Source organism: Choristoneura fumiferana, chromosome 2 (assembly GCF_025370935.1).
Source record: "Choristoneura fumiferana chromosome 2, NRCan_CFum_1, whole genome shotgun sequence".
NCBI classification, from domain to species: domain Eukaryota; kingdom Metazoa; phylum Arthropoda; class Insecta; order Lepidoptera; family Tortricidae; genus Choristoneura; species Choristoneura fumiferana.
In genome coordinates, this window is record NC_133473.1 from 14,858,141 (window position 1) to 14,877,448 (window position 19,308).

The 19,308-nt window shown below is 36.3% G+C and overlaps 3 protein-coding genes across 6 annotated transcripts; 1 reads left to right on the forward strand and 2 right to left on the reverse strand.

Moving 5' to 3' along the window:
• Nucleotides 1–1,045: 1,045 nt before the first annotated feature.
• LOC141445499 (uncharacterized) lies at nt 1,046–3,787 on the reverse strand. The gene is made up of 4 exons (XM_074111339.1): nt 3,769–3,787; nt 2,326–3,119; nt 2,004–2,091; nt 1,046–1,249 (listed from the first exon to the last, which is right to left on the reverse strand). The coding sequence occupies exons 1-4, from the start codon at nt 3,785–3,787 to the stop codon at nt 1,089–1,091; spliced, it is 1,062 nt and encodes a 353-aa protein (XP_073967440.1). The 3' UTR covers nt 1,046–1,088.
• A 2,418-nt stretch (nt 3,788–6,205) lies between these two features.
• On the forward strand, nt 6,206–8,402 carry LOC141444504 (uncharacterized). The gene is made up of 3 exons (XM_074110055.1): nt 6,206–6,338; nt 6,699–6,852; nt 7,818–8,402. Exons 1-3 carry the CDS (start codon nt 6,294–6,296, stop codon nt 8,003–8,005), a joined length of 387 nt encoding a protein of 128 aa, XP_073966156.1. The 5' UTR covers nt 6,206–6,293; the 3' UTR covers nt 8,006–8,402.
• A 1,437-nt stretch (nt 8,403–9,839) lies between these two features.
• On the reverse strand, nt 9,840–18,494 carry LOC141444521 (NADH-cytochrome b5 reductase 2). 4 transcript variants are annotated; one of them, XM_074110072.1, is made up of 7 exons: nt 18,053–18,494; nt 17,301–17,381; nt 16,899–17,109; nt 15,630–15,748; nt 12,618–12,822; nt 11,946–12,140; nt 9,840–10,756 (listed from the first exon to the last, which is right to left on the reverse strand). In XM_074110072.1, the coding sequence occupies exons 1-7, from the start codon at nt 18,077–18,079 to the stop codon at nt 10,584–10,586; spliced, it is 1,011 nt and encodes a 336-aa protein (XP_073966173.1). In that variant the 5' UTR covers nt 18,080–18,494; the 3' UTR covers nt 9,840–10,583. The 4 variants fall into 4 exon arrangements, with proteins under 4 accessions (XP_073966173.1, XP_073966189.1, XP_073966199.1 ...); XM_074110088.1 differs by lacking the exon at nt 17,301–17,381 and having other exon boundaries at nt 18,053–18,485; XM_074110098.1 differs by lacking the exons at nt 17,301–17,381; nt 18,053–18,494 and adding an exon at nt 17,839–17,942.
• Nucleotides 18,495–19,308: the final 814 nt, after the last annotated feature.

A 19,308-nucleotide genomic window follows, 5' to 3' on the forward strand; every position in this document is an offset into this window, starting at 1 on the left:
CAAAAATCTCGTTTATATAAACATCTGTGGCACTTGTCTCAAATTCTTGCCATTCTGCGGAATTATCCGCAAGTTGAACTGCTGATATACTTTCTTCACTCAAGACTTCAATACTACAACGTCTTCTTTTAAAATGTTTAATAATAATGGAATTTATCAAGCGTACTCTTATGTCGAAGAATCTTATATGGCTTGAGCAATTACTCAGCTCGAAAACAAAAGTCTGCAAAATATACGTAGCTCCGGCGAGTTCCAAAACCCCAAATTCTTCTCTTGCAATGAAAAGTGACAGAAGAAAAATGGCCATGAAGATAATAGCCAACGCAAATACCACCCTCCGATTTTGTTTGAAGTGAGTGACGTTGATCATGGTATGATATGTTCTCATTATACGATCTATTTTCTGCATTTTAATAAGCAATTCCACATTACTCTTATTGTTCATGAACCGAGTGTGTATTATGTTAGTTGAGAAAACTATAAGCGCTGCCGAGATTCCACCCATCCATAGGAAGTACATTAAAAAATAACGCTTGTCGTTAAACCTCAAATAATAAACGCGTAGAAGATACATCAAAGAAATTGACATTAATATTATGCAAAAAATTGTATAGCATTTTTGGTAAATTGTAGGCACCGTCACTGAACGGTTTTTAACGTCCACGCGGCTAGATCCCAGTATTTTTTGAAAACTACGAAAGGGCTCGAACACTTTAATGAAATCATCGTCCAAAATATTATCTTCAGAATGTTCAGGAGAACTAAATTCGATGAATTCATTTTGATCCCATCGCGTTAATGCCATAACAGTGATTATCAGTAAATACCTATCTAAGGAAAACGTGTGATACCAGTAGAAAGCGACAGGTTACTAATTTGTAGTAACCCGTCCATTATTAGTTTCTTGTTCAGTTAGTTTAATGCGTTAGGCTTTGCTATAACGTTGTTAAAAGATAATAAAATAACCGTAACTACCTACTAAATAATTCCAACTGAAATTACCTTTAATAACTTAATACAAATAATTGTTGGGAGGCACGCAAACTTGACACTCACAACATGCAAAAAAGGATTTCTTTGCACCATGATCAAAGATTAGCAATTTGCAAAAGAACAATCGTGTAAGTAGCAGATATTGCAAATATGTGCAATGGTAGCCGATTATCGACAGTGTAAACGTCGTATATCGCGAACGTCGATTTTATTTCCACAAGCATGAGGATTTGCCGAGCTCTCATATGCATTTTATCTGTAAAAATGTTAAGTAAATTAAATTAACCTAAATTTTTGAACAACAAGCATCACATGTTTCGTCAATATTGATATGTATAAGTAATTGGAAGAAAATTAAGGCAATTCAGCAAATTTATTAAAATGAAAGGAAATTATCTAAAATGCCAGTAATGGCATTAGGGGCTAATCAATGGTAAAGTTTATCGTAGATGATTATCGGCGCCGGTGCGCTAATCATAGAGCGACGTTTATGCGCAATTACTTATCATTCTAAAGCAATCAAATTACTGATGTATCGTTCAATATTGTTCTATTTTTAACTAATACCTAATGTGCTACCTCTAACCTAACGTGACTTTTACATAACAGAGCAAATTTTACCCTAAAAACCTTTCTTCTGACACAGAGCGGAACGTGAATTAAGAAAAAATACAATTAACATTTATAACTGGTGCTGAGACTGTAAATATATCTGTTATACAAAAGTCATCAAGATTGATAGAGACACACGAGACACACCTCCATTAGCAGATGTCAAAGACAATATATTGAAACAAAGTTTTCGTGTTTGATGCATCTTTGAAGTTAGAGTATTTGCGAGATAACTCACAACAAACACTGCTACCAATAACATCAGAAGTACTGCTGCAGATATTGCTATGTAGTTTGTGTTAGCGGTCTGAAATTATAGTTCAAATTGATGTTTTCGCTTTTCTAATTAATAACATAGACATACTGTACCTACTTTTACTCCTAACTAAATCTCGTACGTAGACATACCTTTTCTTTGATCGCAGTTACCACATTTTGCATTAACGTGAAGTCCCAAATCATCACTTGGCATGTGAATGACAAAATCTGTTGAAATTGTAAGAATTATTAGTCAAGGTTATTAAATTAATATAATAAATTAAAATAATAACAATAAGCTTAAAATGGTCCCGTATTTATCTATTGTAACAAGATTGTAACGGCTGTGGTAACAAGCAGACACAAGGGAAGTTACTTTATCTAAGTACTTACAGTTTAAAATATGTAGCTAACTAAAAATCGCGAAGTGTCATATAAGTAACACGTTCATTACTGACTTACCGGAAATTGGAACAATTTAATGATATCGTTCAAAGCATCTAAGATGCCATGCATGCCAAGAGCAAGCTCATTATAATCTTTCGTCTTTTCTTGGTCGAATTCCTTAGTAAAAAACGACATCTTTACTGCCTGTAATTTGTTCTTAAAATGTTTCGTTGCTTTTTCCAGTATTGTGTTCATATGATCCAACCTCAACGATAGGAACTTCAACATTAAGGACACTAGTATAATTTCCATGTAGCTTCCAACCCCCATAATTTGAAGGAATAGCACCGAAGGACATAAGCTTTTCATAGCTATGTCATTTAATATCAAAATGCATGAAAACCATAAGATGACAAAAATCACTGTTATAGTGAGAGAATATGAATACATTTTCTGATTTGACGTTGCAGCTCCTTTCATCTTAAAAATACGATCGATCTTTTGAAGTTTAACATAAAGTTGGCTGTTTAGATTCCCATTGTGAAAGTTGTTCCGCCAAGCACTAACGGCATTTATTAAAACGTTGACGAGGAAACCATATTTAAGAAAAACAACAGAGGTTAAAGCTTGTAAATTGGTTTCACAGTAAAACACAAAGTCGGCGGTGGCTATAATGCTGAGTAGCCATATGGTACTGCTATAAAACTGATAGTAAACTGATGGAGCGGTAACGAATCTGTGCTTTATTTTCACTCTCTGGAAACCCAGCCAGCTCTGCAGAGTATGGACTGGTCGAAACATTTTGATTAAGTCTTTCTCCAAAATTTCTGACGATAATTCTTCCATATTGTTGACTAAGCACGTGCGTTCTTCCCAATCGTCAATCCAAATAATTTCATAAAGATAGGTACTTAGTTTATTAACTTTAAAACGCTATGATTTATGTCTTGTCTCTAGGGGGACGAAAAAGTTGAATCAATTAGTAAAATACTCCGCTCCACTAGCTAATACAAAGTTTTGTAGTTAGTTAGTACTGTGTACAGTCGAACCATTTGATTCCTGACCCACCGTAGAACGTTCTCACAGTTAGTGTTATACTCATAATAAAAAACTATGACTTTTCTACGAAAAGGTTCCACAGTGGGTCATCTGCATATGAAAAATGTTGGTAGCATGGTATAGGATCATACCTATCAATCCTGGCTTTGTTTGACATCATTTGAACAAATTAGTCAGTGAAATGAAACTGACATTAAGTATCTCTATGACTTTAAATGATCGCAATATTGCTATATGGGGTCATTTGGTAAGGCGATTTAATTTAATACCCACAAATTTAGATAATTTACAAAATTAAACTACTTCCTCGGTTCATTTAAGTGTCAGTCTTATATTAGAACGTGTTAGACGTACCTAAGCCTAGGCTATTAAAAATGCCGCTCGGTGATTTTTTGACAGAAAATTCGCTTGACGTGAATTTTGTTAAATTGATCTCTCCAGTCCACTATTTGCAGTTACTTTTGGGTTCCAGCTGCATAGATATATCCAACAATATGGTCACAACAGTAAATATTAGTCAAAAAATATACACCGTGATTTGGATAATTGCAGTCAGCGGATCGTTTTACCATTTTGAGGTGTCTTATTACAATGCTTATTTCAACAAGGATAAAACTCTATTTTACACATTTGCCTTCGGTCTGCTAGTGCAGTATGTTTCTTATTTATATAATGTTATATACGCTAGATTTTTTAAAGGGGAGCAAACAGTTAAAGTATTCAGTTTGATGCAGAAAGTTGATTGCGCTTTAAAAAGGAATAATTTAATATCAACCAGTGCACTCAATTATTACATTACCATAATATGGATTTTTTACGTTATGATTTCTTTCGGTTGCGGATTTGCAACATACGTCTTCTACAATATAAAAAATGCTTTTTACACTTTACCTTTGGGCTTTGGTATCGTTACTGTTTATTTAGAACTTATTTCGACTGGTACTTGTATCTATTACTTGGCAGTTAGATTACGATTCCTGAATGAAGTAATTGGCAGTAACCTCATAAACCAAAAACTAAACAGTGGGGGACGACATAAAATAGGGGTAAATAAAATCCAAAAAATTTCTCTTGTAACACCTGACGACTGTGAGACAATATCGCTGAAAGATTTCACCAATATTTTAACTTCTATTCTGAAACTATTTAATGATGTATCAAGACTATTCAGTTCTCAGGTAAGCTATAGTTGAGAGCCTACTGGCACGCTCCCATTCTGAGCCTTTACATTTTTTTATAGACCTACTCATGAGTTTATTTATTCGTAGAGTAATTCTGTCTAAGCATTTCCGGCGCGGGTCACAAGAAAACATATACCGCTGGTGGGGGAGGGTACAGACGCCGGCCGCCCACCTTATTTAAAAAAAAAAAATGGTCAAGTGCGAGTCGGACTCGGACATGAAGGGTTCCGTAAACAGTTCAGTAAAAGTTTTTCTTAAAATTCTTCTAATATAAGTTTTTTTTTGCTGACTGTACTTTATGCCCTTGGTTACCAAAGTACTCGTCAAGACGACAAACGAGTCCAAACTCGATGCGGTCGTGTCGTTTATCACAGAGTTCCTATGGTCACCCGCTAGCTTTATCATCAGATCAACTCCAGTTATAATAATATTGCATTGTCATCGGATTTATACATGCGTGTAAAATTTCAGCTCAATCGATTGAAGATATCCACTTCAAATTTGAGTTGAAAGATTCCACCCGAGCAAACATAGTTATATAAATTACACTGCAAATAAATATAATGCTTGTAATAAGTTTTTGATAAAAAAAAACATTTTTAATACAAGCTTTTTTTGCCGAATGTACTTTTTGTTGACTGTACTTGCATTGTCGTCTAAACTACGTATCTGTACTATTGAGGAGTTTCTCCTGCAGAAACGATCCTGGCAGGACCACCAAGATGTCACTATCAGATTATTGTATTGTCGCCAAATTTACATAAGTATGCCAAATTTCAAGTCGATCGGACCACTGGAAGTGGGTCAAATTTAGCTTCCAAGATTTGACCCAAACAAACAATAAATAAATAAATAAACAAACAGGGCAAGCTAAAGAAAAGCTTCTAAAAATATCGCCGTAAGCACTTGTGCAAGTATTTCGAATAAAAAACAATTTGAGTTCTCATCCTCTTTGGTTCTGGCTGTTTGCTTCTGAATCCATTGCCCTAAACGCGCCACGCGCGGATAAAAAAAAATGCTGTCATTCGCGGGAAACTCGGCGGACTTCGTATGTTGTGTAAATTAGAAGCTCGACTAGTGTGAATAAATTTTAAACTGTATTATAAACCTTGTAAATAGTGTGTACCTATGTTTTTCTATTGTTTTTTAGTGTAAAAAACAATAGGTAACATATTGATTAGTATGGTGTGGATTTGGCGAGCGCTTTATCAAAGTTGGCTTCATTGAGGTTTGTGGTTCATAAATTGCTTTATTAATTTTGCACAAAAACGAATAAACCACACAATCAGACAGTCACTATATTATATTATCGAAGCTTTTATAAAACATCATTAAAATTGCAAACTTAAAGGAACAACAACTCAAACGACAACTCGGTCGCCTTAGCAACGGCTAATAACGCCTAGCAACCAAAAAACGCTGAAAAAAAAACACATTTCTTGTATGACGACCCCCTTTAATTTGTAACTTATTTTATTTTTAGTATTTGTTGTTATAGCGGCCACAGTAATACATAAGTAATCTGTGAAAATTTCAAGTGTCTAACTTTTACGGCTTCAGAGATAGAGCCCTGTGACAGACGGACAGACAGACAGACAGCAGAGTCTCAGTAATAGGGTCCCGTTGGCACCCTTTGGGTACGGAACCCTAAAAATCTGAACATTTCTAGCTGGCTCCTGTGGCAAGTTTGGTGGTTCTTTACTAAGTAAAAAAAATGGACGTTTTCTACTAAAATGTTTCTGCGTAATATATATATGCAATTTTTTACAGTTATTTAACGTCATCATCACCCTTTTCATTTGGATGTTTCTAGTTATCGAATCAACCGTCGTTGGATTAAAAACCAAGGTAACATTAAATCGAAAACATGCCTTGTATTGGAATAAGTCAAACTGGAGAGGTAGGTACCATCAGCCAAATAAGTGGTCTATCAATTTTTAAACAAGTTCCTATCAAATATATATGTTCCTATCGAATATGTCGTTAATGTCGAACTTTCAAGTTGACAGACACGTCTAAGTATTGGTATTATTGTTCAATGACATGCAAACGATTGTCAACTTTAGGGCGGTAGACCACATATTTAGCTGATGGTACATTTATTAAGTCGATCCGTCGCTCCGTTACGGCGTGAAAGACGGACAAACACACAAACATACAAACACACTTTCGCATTTATAATATTAGTATGGATGTGGCGTTTTTCAGTTGGTCCCAATATTAGCTTCAGTAACCCTAATGCTGTGGATGGTTTTCTACTTTATCCAATTGACGGTCGTCGCGTTTGCTTGCGACTGGTTCTCCAAACAAGTTCAATGCACGAAACGCTTAATATTGCGTGCCTTGGCCGTTTACTATGAAGGTGAGTAGGCAATTTTGATAAGACATAGAGATAGATTTGGGTATACTCCAGTTAGCTGTGTTATTCTTTAAAGTTTAAACGAACCTAGTGAACATTAGCCACGTGAAACGTCATGTTTCGCTTTTGGTACGCGTTTGTAGGAACTTAACAAATTATAACATAAGCAAGTGTGCTTTAAACAGACATGTGGCCATCCTAGAGAAATTTGCCACCCTCAAGAAATTTGAGAAAATACTGTGTAAAGCTGACCTGAAGGGATTTTCCGTCGTAACTGCTTTGTTATTTAAAATTAGCAATGGATAAAATGGGTAATACCCATGTCATGTGAATGTGATATTCTGATCCGTCTCGAGACCGATCAACTTCTTATCTTGAATTATAAACGAGATAAATGAATACATGACAGATAGTGGGATTTACGACTATATACGTGTCTAATAAATAAGCTCTGGTTGGCTTAGACTTGTAAAATCCACTTCCCCAAAATGTACACTTCCGAAACAGTACAATTTCCCGATTAGAGCACTTTCTTGACTTTACCTACACTTTTACCATACACGCACTTGCCCAAAAGTACTTACCTACAAAAATGTACAATTTCCCGAAAAACTTCACTACAGTTAAAAACGTTTTGAGAAAGTTATCGAGCCTGAGCCCAAATGCTTCTGCACGTTATTTCGATGTTCCTTTGAACATGTATAGTAAGTACGTTAAAAAAAATTTGGATTAAAAATCCGGTGAAAAATCTGCAATTGCTGTTCATTCGAACTTACCCAAATGGGTACAGTCAAGTGCAAAAATAAGTATCTTTTCGAACCACTCAAAATTAGTATGTTATTTTGTCGGAATAGGTCTGTGGTACTTATTTCTGAAACGTTGAATAAGTTTATATTTTTGCACTTGACTGTACAGGATGAAAAATCTTAGTTCATTTGGTAATATCGCGTACGTGGCTTTTATTTCAGACAAGGAGGACAAAGTTCGTAAGGCGGCGTGGGAAATGCTACAGCTGATTGAATTCGAGAAGCCCATTTTCTCCGTATGCGGTATAGTCGTCCTCGACAAGTCTTTGCCTTTCAAACTCATCGGCGTAATTACAAGCAACGTGCTAGTTTTTATTCAATACACTTCTAATGTTTTAAATACTAATTAAGGGTATACATGTGTGATAAAGCCCAGTTTAGACTTGCAAAAAAATCGGGCAAGTTTTATTACCTGTGGGCGCTAGATTGACTAAGTGTTTCAAACTCGGTCGCATTAGGGCCTCTGACATCGGTTGTGTCATCAGTCCATAATTCTTTTAAGAATGATGAGAGAATTATCGTGTAACTTTCACGGATTGACGGACTGATGGTCCGGGCTGGTGAAAATTAAATGTTAAAAATATAGTAGATTGTCCAACGAGAGCATAAAACGAGCCATTTTACCGGAGGCGTTCATATTGCCACCCGAGCCGGTATATACGGCGAGGGTGGATAGACACGTCGAGGGGGAAATGGGTTTAATGCTCTAGTTTTACACTCTGCTTTTCACTTCGAATGCGAGATGAAATAAATAACAAAAGTGGAAACAATCGTTCACTTACTGGGTACCTACCTTTTATTTTTCATGCATTGTTAATGTTATTATAAATATTTATTGATTTATTTTTAGTTTTATACAAATTAAAAATTATGATTTTATTATAAAAATATATAAAAAAATGTTTGTGGCTGTTAACACATGATTTTCTTGGTCTTAGACGAAGATTTTACTTTATGCACGAGAGCATAAAAAGTCATTTTATGTCGCCTAGATCCAGCAGGGCTACTACGAAACTCGAAGTTCGTGTCGTGCGGTCCCTCTGACACTTATACTATTTAACGCGAGAGCGAGAGGGACGGTACGATACGAACCGGAGTAGGCCCTCAGCTCAGCATAAACACAAACTTTACGAGTATGAGAAGCGAAAATTTTTTTGGTCAATCCTTTGTGGACTGAACTAAAGAATTATGGACTGACCTGACGCCAGAATGAGCGTGTAACCGATGTCTAACTCACCACGCACGATTTCTCTTGCAGGTATGAGCTGGACTTTAAGGATTGCTTTGACTTAGCTTTAGACTCTGTAATATGCTTCTGTTTAAGTAGTGCACAAGTACTTTAGTTTTTACCAAAAGCAATCGGCAATAGCTATTAGTTTTTTGGCTGTCAACAACCACCACAGCATCAGAATCATTGTCATAGTGACATTTGCATATCAATCCATAAGAACTCAAGAATTGTTATAGATTAGTTAGTGCAAAAGATAAGATCTACGAAATATTTTAAACATTGGACTAGCACGCGCGAAATGCCGCGGCAGCGCGTGATTTGAATGGTGCGCCAGTGAAAAAGTGAACGATAATAAGATACAGGTTTAAGACCGGTTCACATTTATCTGTCGTGTTGTATCGTGATGCTCTCTGTCTCTCTGATCTCTCAGAGCAGATCAACCTACCAATCAGCGCTGCACACCACAGCTGATTAGATAAATGTGTATGAAACCTTGAAACGAACAGATAAATGTGAACCGGGCTTTAACGCATTCACTGCCACCGACGCACATATGCGTTTTCGGAACTTTTCCCAGTGCCGCTGTCATAATCATTCATACATTTTGAACGCACATGTGCGTCGGTGGCACCCGTGGAAGTCAGGTGGCAGTGAATGCGTTAACCTTGTGGTTCATGCTAATCTGAGATGCTAATGATAACGAAACCAAAGACCACTTTTTAAACTGGGCCTACCGCAATGTAATAGACAAACAAAATTATTTCCCATGAAAAGGTTTTATGGTGGTCCAGGAGTCAAATTGGTTGAAACTAATTTAATTCAAGCTGAGAGATGTATGTGGAATCACTAGAATCGATAAATCACATTAGTGGAAACTTATGTCAAATTGTAATAGGACAAGGAAGTGAGGCGAGACCCTCCGGCATAGCTTTAGTGTAAATAAAAACAGTCACTTATTGTAAACTTTTGTTTATATTCTTTGTAAATTCCAGTCCTCGGTATAAACATCTAAATAAGCAATACGAAATCGTGCACTAATAACAAACAACAGCATATAATAAATATCTCTCATTCACCTCTGATACGCTTAACGCTATTATGGTTTTTGGACCTACAAAATGCCTTAAATGCATCATGTCTTTTTGCCAGTAGAAAAATAAGTATGGAGGCAGGAGGCCCGGAGTGAGTTATTAAACTGGATACTAATAAAGAGTAAAAACGTTGTCTCACATAAACGTCCATGCCGCATAGCTTGGTTCTAACATGAACTCTAAAATAAAAAATTTATATCACACTTATTGGTTAACTTTAAATTTAATATTTCTACATTAAATTAAAGACTTTCCATGCCGTACCCGGTTTTAGAATAAGTCGGAGCCATCTCTTCCCGTGGGTGTCGTAAAAGGCGACAAGGGTCTTAATGTGAGAGTGGCAGCAGCACTCAAGAAAGTCGTCATGAAGGTTCACTACTAATGCGATATAAAACCTTGTTATCATGTTACGGCCGGTCATGCAATTGATAACTGCCAGTTACAGTTACGCTTTCGCAATGCATAAGTTCAGCTGTTTTAGAGAACATAACTAAAAATAATTATTATTTCCCCGGATATCTTAGTACAAATCCTCCGGCCTCCCATTTAAGCAATTTTAGGTCAAGTTACAATAGCCATTTATGAGCTCACCAAGGCATTTTACATTTAGTAGGCAAAACGCAGATCTTCCTTGAAACCTAGTTTCTCTAAGGCGGGTGTACACGCAAAGTTGATCATGGGCGGCGGCCCGCACATAAGCACTAGTACGTCGTCGCCGGCGGGGAAAAGATGATCCCGGATCATTTCGTCATTAACGAAGCCGGTGCTGTATTTCCATCCTGAAATTAAAATTAAAAACATTTGTAAATCTAAGTTAAGTCTTCTGGGGATTTTTAACGTCCTTTTAAGTATTCAGATTCAGGTAACTATGTTCTATCTAAAGGACTAAAACTCTTTTTTTCTGTGTTTAATAATATGACAATGAGGTGGTTTTCCGGGTCAAAAAATATCTATTTAGTCCGCCTGTTAGAATCTAACAGTTAGATTATAAGAAAATATTGGACACCAAAATAGAATAAAATAGATGGACGAATAAAAGATAAAATATTTACATACGTGTCCAATATTTACTGCTAATGTAATTGATGAACTAATTAGATGGCCCAGGGGGCAAGTTGATATGGCGAATGAGAAAATATGAATAGTAGGTAAAGGCGAGAGCGCATGAACTTTGGTACTTTAGGACTTTTTTGGTTTGGAAACTTTTTTGATGTTGCCCCTCCCCTACCCCCCTTGGCGACGCCCTTGAATATATTAGTGTAATAGAAAAGTAAATTCTAGGCACTACAAGACACAACTTAGCCATAAATTGTAAATTTTGCAATACCTTCTATGAGTAAGCCTGACGTAATATTAAAGAGATAAAAGCCATGTATAGTGGCGTTATCAATTATGGTACACATATATGTTATGACATCATTCTTGGTATATGTCATATTCATATGAAGAGTTTCGCAATATTTACGTCAAGTAAATAATCACCACATTATATAATGTGGAACTCTGGAATTATCTTAAGGTATAATTGGCTCGTTTTCCGTAACTTTCATTTGTGTACCATCCATCCATTGATTAGCGTTAACCGACGGTTAAATGTGATGCCGTTTCCATCTATTCGAACAAAACAAATAGAGACGGCATCACACCTAACCGCCAGTTAACACTAATCAATGGATGGTGAAACAGCCCCTTAATCTATCATCGACATAAAGTTAATTGTAGCCGAAAATCGATAGTAAAACTATATTGGATTCCGGCTTCTAGGTAAGTATTTAACGATTTTAGGTTGAAATTCGATTTGCTTAACACAAGTATGGATCAATATACGATTTAGATTATTTTCCATGCACATATTTGTACAGTGGTCTACAGATAAAACTGCACAGTGGGATGTTTATTACGCTGTCACTTGGCTGTCGCTTTACTAAAAAGCAAGCAGAAAATATCACAATAAGAAATTTCACGAACCTGGTTCAGCTCGGTCGATAGTGTACCACACTTTGAATTGATCAGGATGTTCTCTCTGGTACTTCTCTAATTCGTCCCTCAGCAGGATGTCCTGTTCAGTCTGATTCGCGAACAGCAGTCGCAGCTCTGTTCGGTCACTGGTGTCTTGGCAGATGTGTCTCACCAGTTGCAGCATGGGAGTAATACCGGTACCACCTTGAAATAAACAGATCACGTTAGGTTAGGTAATGTCATAGGTATGGGCTGGACTGATTAGATAAAATCCCTAACAAATAGGTACTCCTCTCAACAGTGCTGTCAACACTTGCGCTAGAGAAGCGACGGCCAGGGACAATTGACGTAGGTATTTTTCCCGTGCTACGTGACCACGGCCGCTTTGTCAAGAGTATCCGACAAAGAAGAATGTCACAGAAGTATAATAGAATAGGAATAGAAATGAGACGCCACTTCAAAAGCAATGTATTAATTTTTAGCTTAATTGTCGTTCTGTAACCAAACGTCGCTGGAATTAATGCTCCAAAATAAGTTGTTTATTGCCTTACTTCAAAAAGGATTCCATTTAAAATTGTAATTGAAAAAATCTTTTTCAAGAATTGAATACACAAAGATTAGAAGGAATTGGTTCGGCTTTAGTTCTATTAACTTTAATAAGAGTACTTAAATTATATTCACCTGCAATCATGTTCAGTTTCTTCGCAATAACTTTGGTAGGAGGATCTTTCCTGAGTTTCTTGATAAGGAATTGTCCATTGCCGGCGTACTGGAGACGGCCCGAGGGGCCGCGCACGTCGATGGTGTCACCAATCTTCATGTTCTCCAAGTGCTGGGACATTTTACCACCGTCGGGGAATTTAGGATGGACATTTTTGAAGTAAACCTGTAAAGACACAATTTTTTTTGGCTTAATTTTATACTTTTTACTAGACCTAGTAAACCTGTACCTCTCAAACGCTTGCGAGACTTGGACATTATGACTGCGCCTCCACCAGAGATTTGCGAGGATGTGTTGCGAGAAATGTGTTTTTCATGAACCAATAGAAACGCTTAATTTACTTATCCTCGCACATCCATAGTTGAAACGGCTGAGCGGAGCGAAGCGTTTCTATTTGTTCATGAAAAACACATTTGTCCACATTTCTGGGAGAAACGCAGCCTAAAGGTCACAGCTCATTAGAGCCACCCGGCACCCGACCAGCACCGCTTCGACTTTCGGTATCCACTCGTTGTCAACAGGTTGTCCACGGGTGGACGCCGCGTTGACAACGAGTGGACCTCGCGTGGTCCAGGAATTTCCTAGTAGTCATTATGGCGGCGAGCAGCGGGCTATCACCGAGTGGTCCACTCGCCGTCCGCGCGTGGCAACCTCGTGAGTGAGGCGATCCGGTGACGCTACGGAGTTGAAGTAGTGAGCACATACCCATACAAATTCATATGAAGAATACTAACCGCTCGAGGCGAGGCAGTGCTGGTCGGGTGAGGGGTGGTTGTAATAAGCTGTGACCTTTAGACAGAAGTATGCAGGTATTTGAAGTACCTACAGTTTTGTTTCGAACTTAGTGTTTTCGGATGAAACAACATATGAGAGAACGAGACAGAAATTTACTTATTCACGCACGTATCAAACTAAACGGGACTTGTAATAAGTACGGTCAGCACTTCAGCAGTACAACTGCTTATCCATTTCAGATAGTCGTGTGCAGTTCTCCTCAATTCCCGCTGGTTTGCCTAAATTATCAACGTGACGTCAAAAATAAAATAACAAGTATAACGAAGCTGTTGAATATCATTGTGGATCAACTATTTTTTGTTGTTATTCTGCCCCGTCAGCGAGGAAACAAAAGTAGTACAGTTTAATAGAAGAAATGTTGTGTCACATAATACTAACATGTTTATTAGATGACCAATTAGAAGGGGTTTAAAACTACCATAAATATGCATGTTTGGCAAATTTTAATAATAGTATAAACTTACGGATTAAAGAGTGACTGAGGAGACCGTGAACTATAGCAACGATTGACAAGTTGATCGACCCATCAACAATATTCGGTTACCTAACGAAAATATTCACTCACGATACTGTCAATTAGTAATTAAATTACTTTCGCCTATTGAAAATAATAATTTATCAGACACACTAAGTCCATAATATCATGACACGACAAAATAAGAGTTGAAATAATCATGATAAAGTATCGTTAATCGGAATTTGTTGGCATCGTGATAGACCAATTAGTTGATTGTTGCCTTTTAATTGATTATGACGTACATATATGTACATAAGGGTCAGATGCTTTAATTATTGGCACAATTTTAATTTGCTTCTACATAAATGGAAATTCTGTTTACTGAGACCTTATTGTCTAACACACTTGGAATCATGTTCTTTTTCACCACTTCTTTCTGTCATACGCATAAGACCAGAGTAGAAAGAGATGGTGGATGCGACCGCGAACGTCTCTGCCTCTGATCGCAACTGCTGATAATGATAATGGCTTAAAACGAGGCGAGGGCGAAATAAAACATAAAAGTAAATAAAATGATTTATCCCAAATCCCAACTTAGATAAATAACATTTAGGCCCTGTTTCACCACTTGTAGACTAACTTTAAGTGATGGATATCAGTGCTTCCGTCTCTGTCTGTTTTGTCCAAATAAACAAAGACGGCATTAAGTACTTTTATCTGACACTTAAAGTTAGTCACCAGGTGGTGAAACAGGCCTTAAATCTATGAAAAATTTCGCTAATCGTGTTTTCCAACTCCGAATTAGCTAGAATTTATGACAAAACATCGAATGCCTCGTCTTAATGCAAATATTGCGAAGGATGTAGGTAGGTACGATCCGATCAAAACAAAAATGTGAAATGAGAGCCAAGTTCAATATTGTGATCAATATTGACTTTAACGACAAAAGAAGTGAGATCCAAATGGATACCAAGTGCCAAGTTCAACTTATGGGTTCTTTACAAAATTATTTTCAATATAATAGGTTAAGGGGCTGTTTCACCACCCATAGATTAGTGTTAACTGACGGTTAAATGTGATGCCGTCTCTGTTTGTTTTGTTCGAATAGACGGAGAAGGCATCATATTTAACCGTCAGTTAACACTAATCAATGGGTGGTGAAACAGCCCATAAATCTAAAAAATTAACTGTAATGTAACTGCTGTAATAGTTACCTATATAAGTACACCACATTTCAGTTACGTAAATACCTATGGCATTTTTTTAAATATGGATAATAAGCAAGTCGTGAGTTGCACATAAAGAGGTTTTTATCAGTAAGATTTTAAATGCTATATAGTCAAAGGAGGACAGTATTGGTCAGATAGTTGAAATCATTGCAACCATGTTTACAAGATTCAGCATAGGGGCTCAACTTGGGCGTTGCAGGCATTAGTGACTGAAGAACACTCAGTAAAAATGTATAAAGTAAGTAATAAAAGGGGAGCTTTAAAAATTTTGGAAGGGGACAGTGGACTGAGAAGTGAAATTATGAGTAAAAAGATTGATAATTTGACAGTTATACAATATTTAGCCCGTGTTAAAGAATATGAAACTAAGTTTCTTTCTACTCTTATATTTGTCGAGGCTTTATTACTGAGAGTTTGAAGGGATTTTTGTTTACACATACTCTTGGCTATTACTAGTACTTAGGTTAGTAATCCTTCATGTACAGACATACCTTAATAACCAAATCAACATATCCTTTCTCTTCATCACTGGACACGGGAGTGTATGCCCTTATAACCAGATCATCTTCCAGTTTCACTGACAGGTGAATGTGCTGACCAATCGGCAGACCTGAGAACACGAAGAGAATAAAAATTGTTGCTTTACTGAGTACTACTGTACTGTTGTGTTATATTGGCTTATAAAAACAGTGCTCAACTATATTTTCATGTCATAGAAAATTTATACAACAATAGAGAATATCTTGTTTGACAAATCTTTCATGAAATTATTTAAATATAAAAAAAATATGAAACTATTTGCCATATGTTATCACATCACATGACATGACAATGAGAGAAAGGCTATACAAAATTTCATGTTTCTAGAAAGAGAATGCAAACTTCACTCACTCATATCTTTTTATTTTTCAATGAGGGCCCTGGGCACCTCAGGATAAGGGGTGCCAAGGGTCATGTTATGAACAAAAATGAACTAACACTCCAGCACACACCAAATTTAGTATTTACACAAATTAAGATGCATACCAAATTTGGCTTGTGCGCCAAAACTGTACTTATACTTAAATGAAATATACAAATTATGTTAAGCAACATCCATGACTTAGCTACAGACATCTTATACTTAATATGGATGGATGGCCAAGTGGTTAGAGAACCTGACTACGAAGCTTGAGGTTCCGGGTTCGATTCCTGGCCGGGGCAGATATTTGTATGAATGATATGAATGTTTGTTCTCGGGTCTTGGATGTTCAATATGTATTTAAGTATGTTTATCCGTTGCCTAGTATCCATAGTACAAGCTTTGCTTAATTTTGGGGCTAGGTCAATTGGTGTGAAGTGTCCCATGATATTTATTTATTTATTATCTATATGAATGTGTGCATATACCTGGGGAATTAAAATTTCTCTCTAGTCTAGCTTTATATTCCATAGGTAGGGTTAATAAGCAAAAGCCTATTATTTTAATCATGTGGCCCAGAAACAACCATCAAAAGTAGTGTAAATAATAAATGATTCATCTCATCACTATATAACTTTCATCATTACAGACATTGATGAGAAATAAATAAAGAAATGGAAAGAATAGAATAAAGGGATGGAGGAAGAAAAAATAGTAAGTAATGTTTTAATTTTTCTCAGTGTAATGCAACTTGTGTGATTTTTCTTTCAGGCCTAAACTAGGTTTTAGAAATGTTTTAAAAAGGCTCTAAGCACCTCTCAGAAACTAACATTATATGCCTATGATTACAAACTCTTACCTAAAACATGATCTTTGCTAGGTAATCCAAAACGGAACCTCCGTGTGTCATGACTGATCTCTTCCCTCTCTATGAGCGGCAATGCATACTTCACATTAGGATCTACAAGTGTCACTTGCTTCTTATTCTTCGGTTTTTTGCCCCACAAGCAGTTGGCTATTACTGTGGCAAGCACTACTGTTGAACCAACCGCAACTACTATAGGCAAAACCTAAAAAAGAAAACAAGGATTTACAACACACATTTTACAGGAAAATCAAGTTAATATTTAACATAGGGGTGATTGCAATGATGATTCACTAGAAGGCAAACAATTCTATTGAGATCTATAAATTACTATTTTTAGGTTAAGTATGCAAAATACACTAACTACTTTAAGATTGTAGTTTTAACATTACTAACGCTTCTGGATTTGGAATTAAGTCTCATGGACCTGAATGACCTCTGTTCAAAGTTCTTTTTGTTTGTTTCCCTTGACTCAAACTAAATTGATGAAAAAAACAAGATTAGGTTAGTATTAGTACATACGCCGCCAAAAAAATCGCTAGTTTCAACTTCTGAGCTACTCATTGTGCAGAAAACACAGATGTACTTATATTGTTTTTATCACAAGTAAGGCAAAAACGCGGCACTACGTAGCGTGGGCTCGTAGCGGCTAGTAAACGCGTACTAACTGATTGACTGAGTTTTGATTCAAATCAAGTGACGTTTCCTTCTTTATACGCGCACCTTGAACTTAGTAGGTACTTAAGTAATGTTATCTGGGTATTACGAAAAATTTCATTATCATAGTGACAGTGTTGTTGCTCCTCGGAGAAATAGCACTAAAACGTACGTAGTATGATTGTATAGTTTTCGCAATTCGCAAGTAATTCCTTTGAAATGTGACGACATATGATAGAACCGGTTTAGAAAACAAATACTTAAATTAAACACTAACCATGTTAGGGTCACTTGTGCTCATGCTCTCAAACAAATTCGAACTAAATAAATAATATAGGTAAACGTACCAGTTAAGCACTATCAATCAGAAACGATAAAATGATAAGGATAATCGACAGTCATGTTCATAATCAATTTAACAATATAACCTAAGAAACATCTGATAAGATTTTGTGTAAGCAGCAAATCGAAGTACCAAATTAAATACTTACAAGCTTGCTGCTGAAATTAAAACTCATCTTTCTTTATTTGCACTCTTTAAATGTCCATGAATTACGTAATAAATACACCAAATATAATAAACATTCGCTGGCGGCGGCGGCGGCGACTGCTAAAGAAACGAACGAAGGACAGACAGATAAAGAAACACGCGCCCGGAATGTATTCTAGTTCACTGATTTGAACCTGTTACGTTACTTTTTACTATTTTAGCGATGACGTTCTTAAAATAGAAGGCAAAAAAAATAGGAAATTTGAAAGGTATGTTAGTTTAGTCATATTGTTGGCAAACAAAAATGAACGCGTTGCCACAGCCACAATACAATTCTGTTATTTTGTGAAATAAACTAAGTTCTTATCGTGTATGAAATTAATTTATTTTTATTTGAATGAATTAAATTATCATTGTTTTATGCGAATTCTTTGCGAATTTATTTAAAACTTTGATTGAACATTTCAGTAATGACAATGCCATTTCCGGTTCCGCCTTAACTGTCATTCGTGATATGTAGCTGTTTCTGTTTGTGAAGTTTGTTATTAGGATTTAACTAGTTAAGTATTTAGAATTTAATTATTTAAATACAAAATTGTGAAAATCTATACGGTGTAATGCAGACGCAACTGATCTTCTGAATAGCTAATAACTATTGCTAATTAAAGTTATTTCGTTAGTTAAAAATTAATACTTACTTAGTCTTGATGCCTAAAATACTGGCGTCGATGATTTGGGTGTCCTACACCTGTAGTTATATATAACATTATTTTATTATTATTGTTTGGGTAAATAAACTAATTATAGGTGGGTTATAATAATATATAATTTGGCTAATGAAAGCTGAACCCAGCTATTTACCAGCTGTTATTTGAGTGGCAACATTATTCAAATGTCATGGGCAAACAGACCAAAGAGTATAAGAAAACACAGACACTTGAGCTTGTACTATTATTTATTCTGTGACTTGTTGAGTTTAGTACCCTCGTGTGAAAATAAGAGTTTTTTGGAAATTTACTGCTGAAACATGGGCGAAACAATCAAAAGTGGTGTGCCACAGATTATTTTAGCTATGTATGACAAGCAAATTCAAACAAAAACAAGCAGAGAGGGAGGCCTGTTCAAACAGAAAAATTAGAGATGCGGTGACCGAATTTGTAGGTTAGTAGGCATGGCAAAATGTTTTGATGCTTACTAATACCCCTTTCAGAACTGGTCAATACAATTGTGGTTCCTAAGATTCACTTTTTCTCAAAA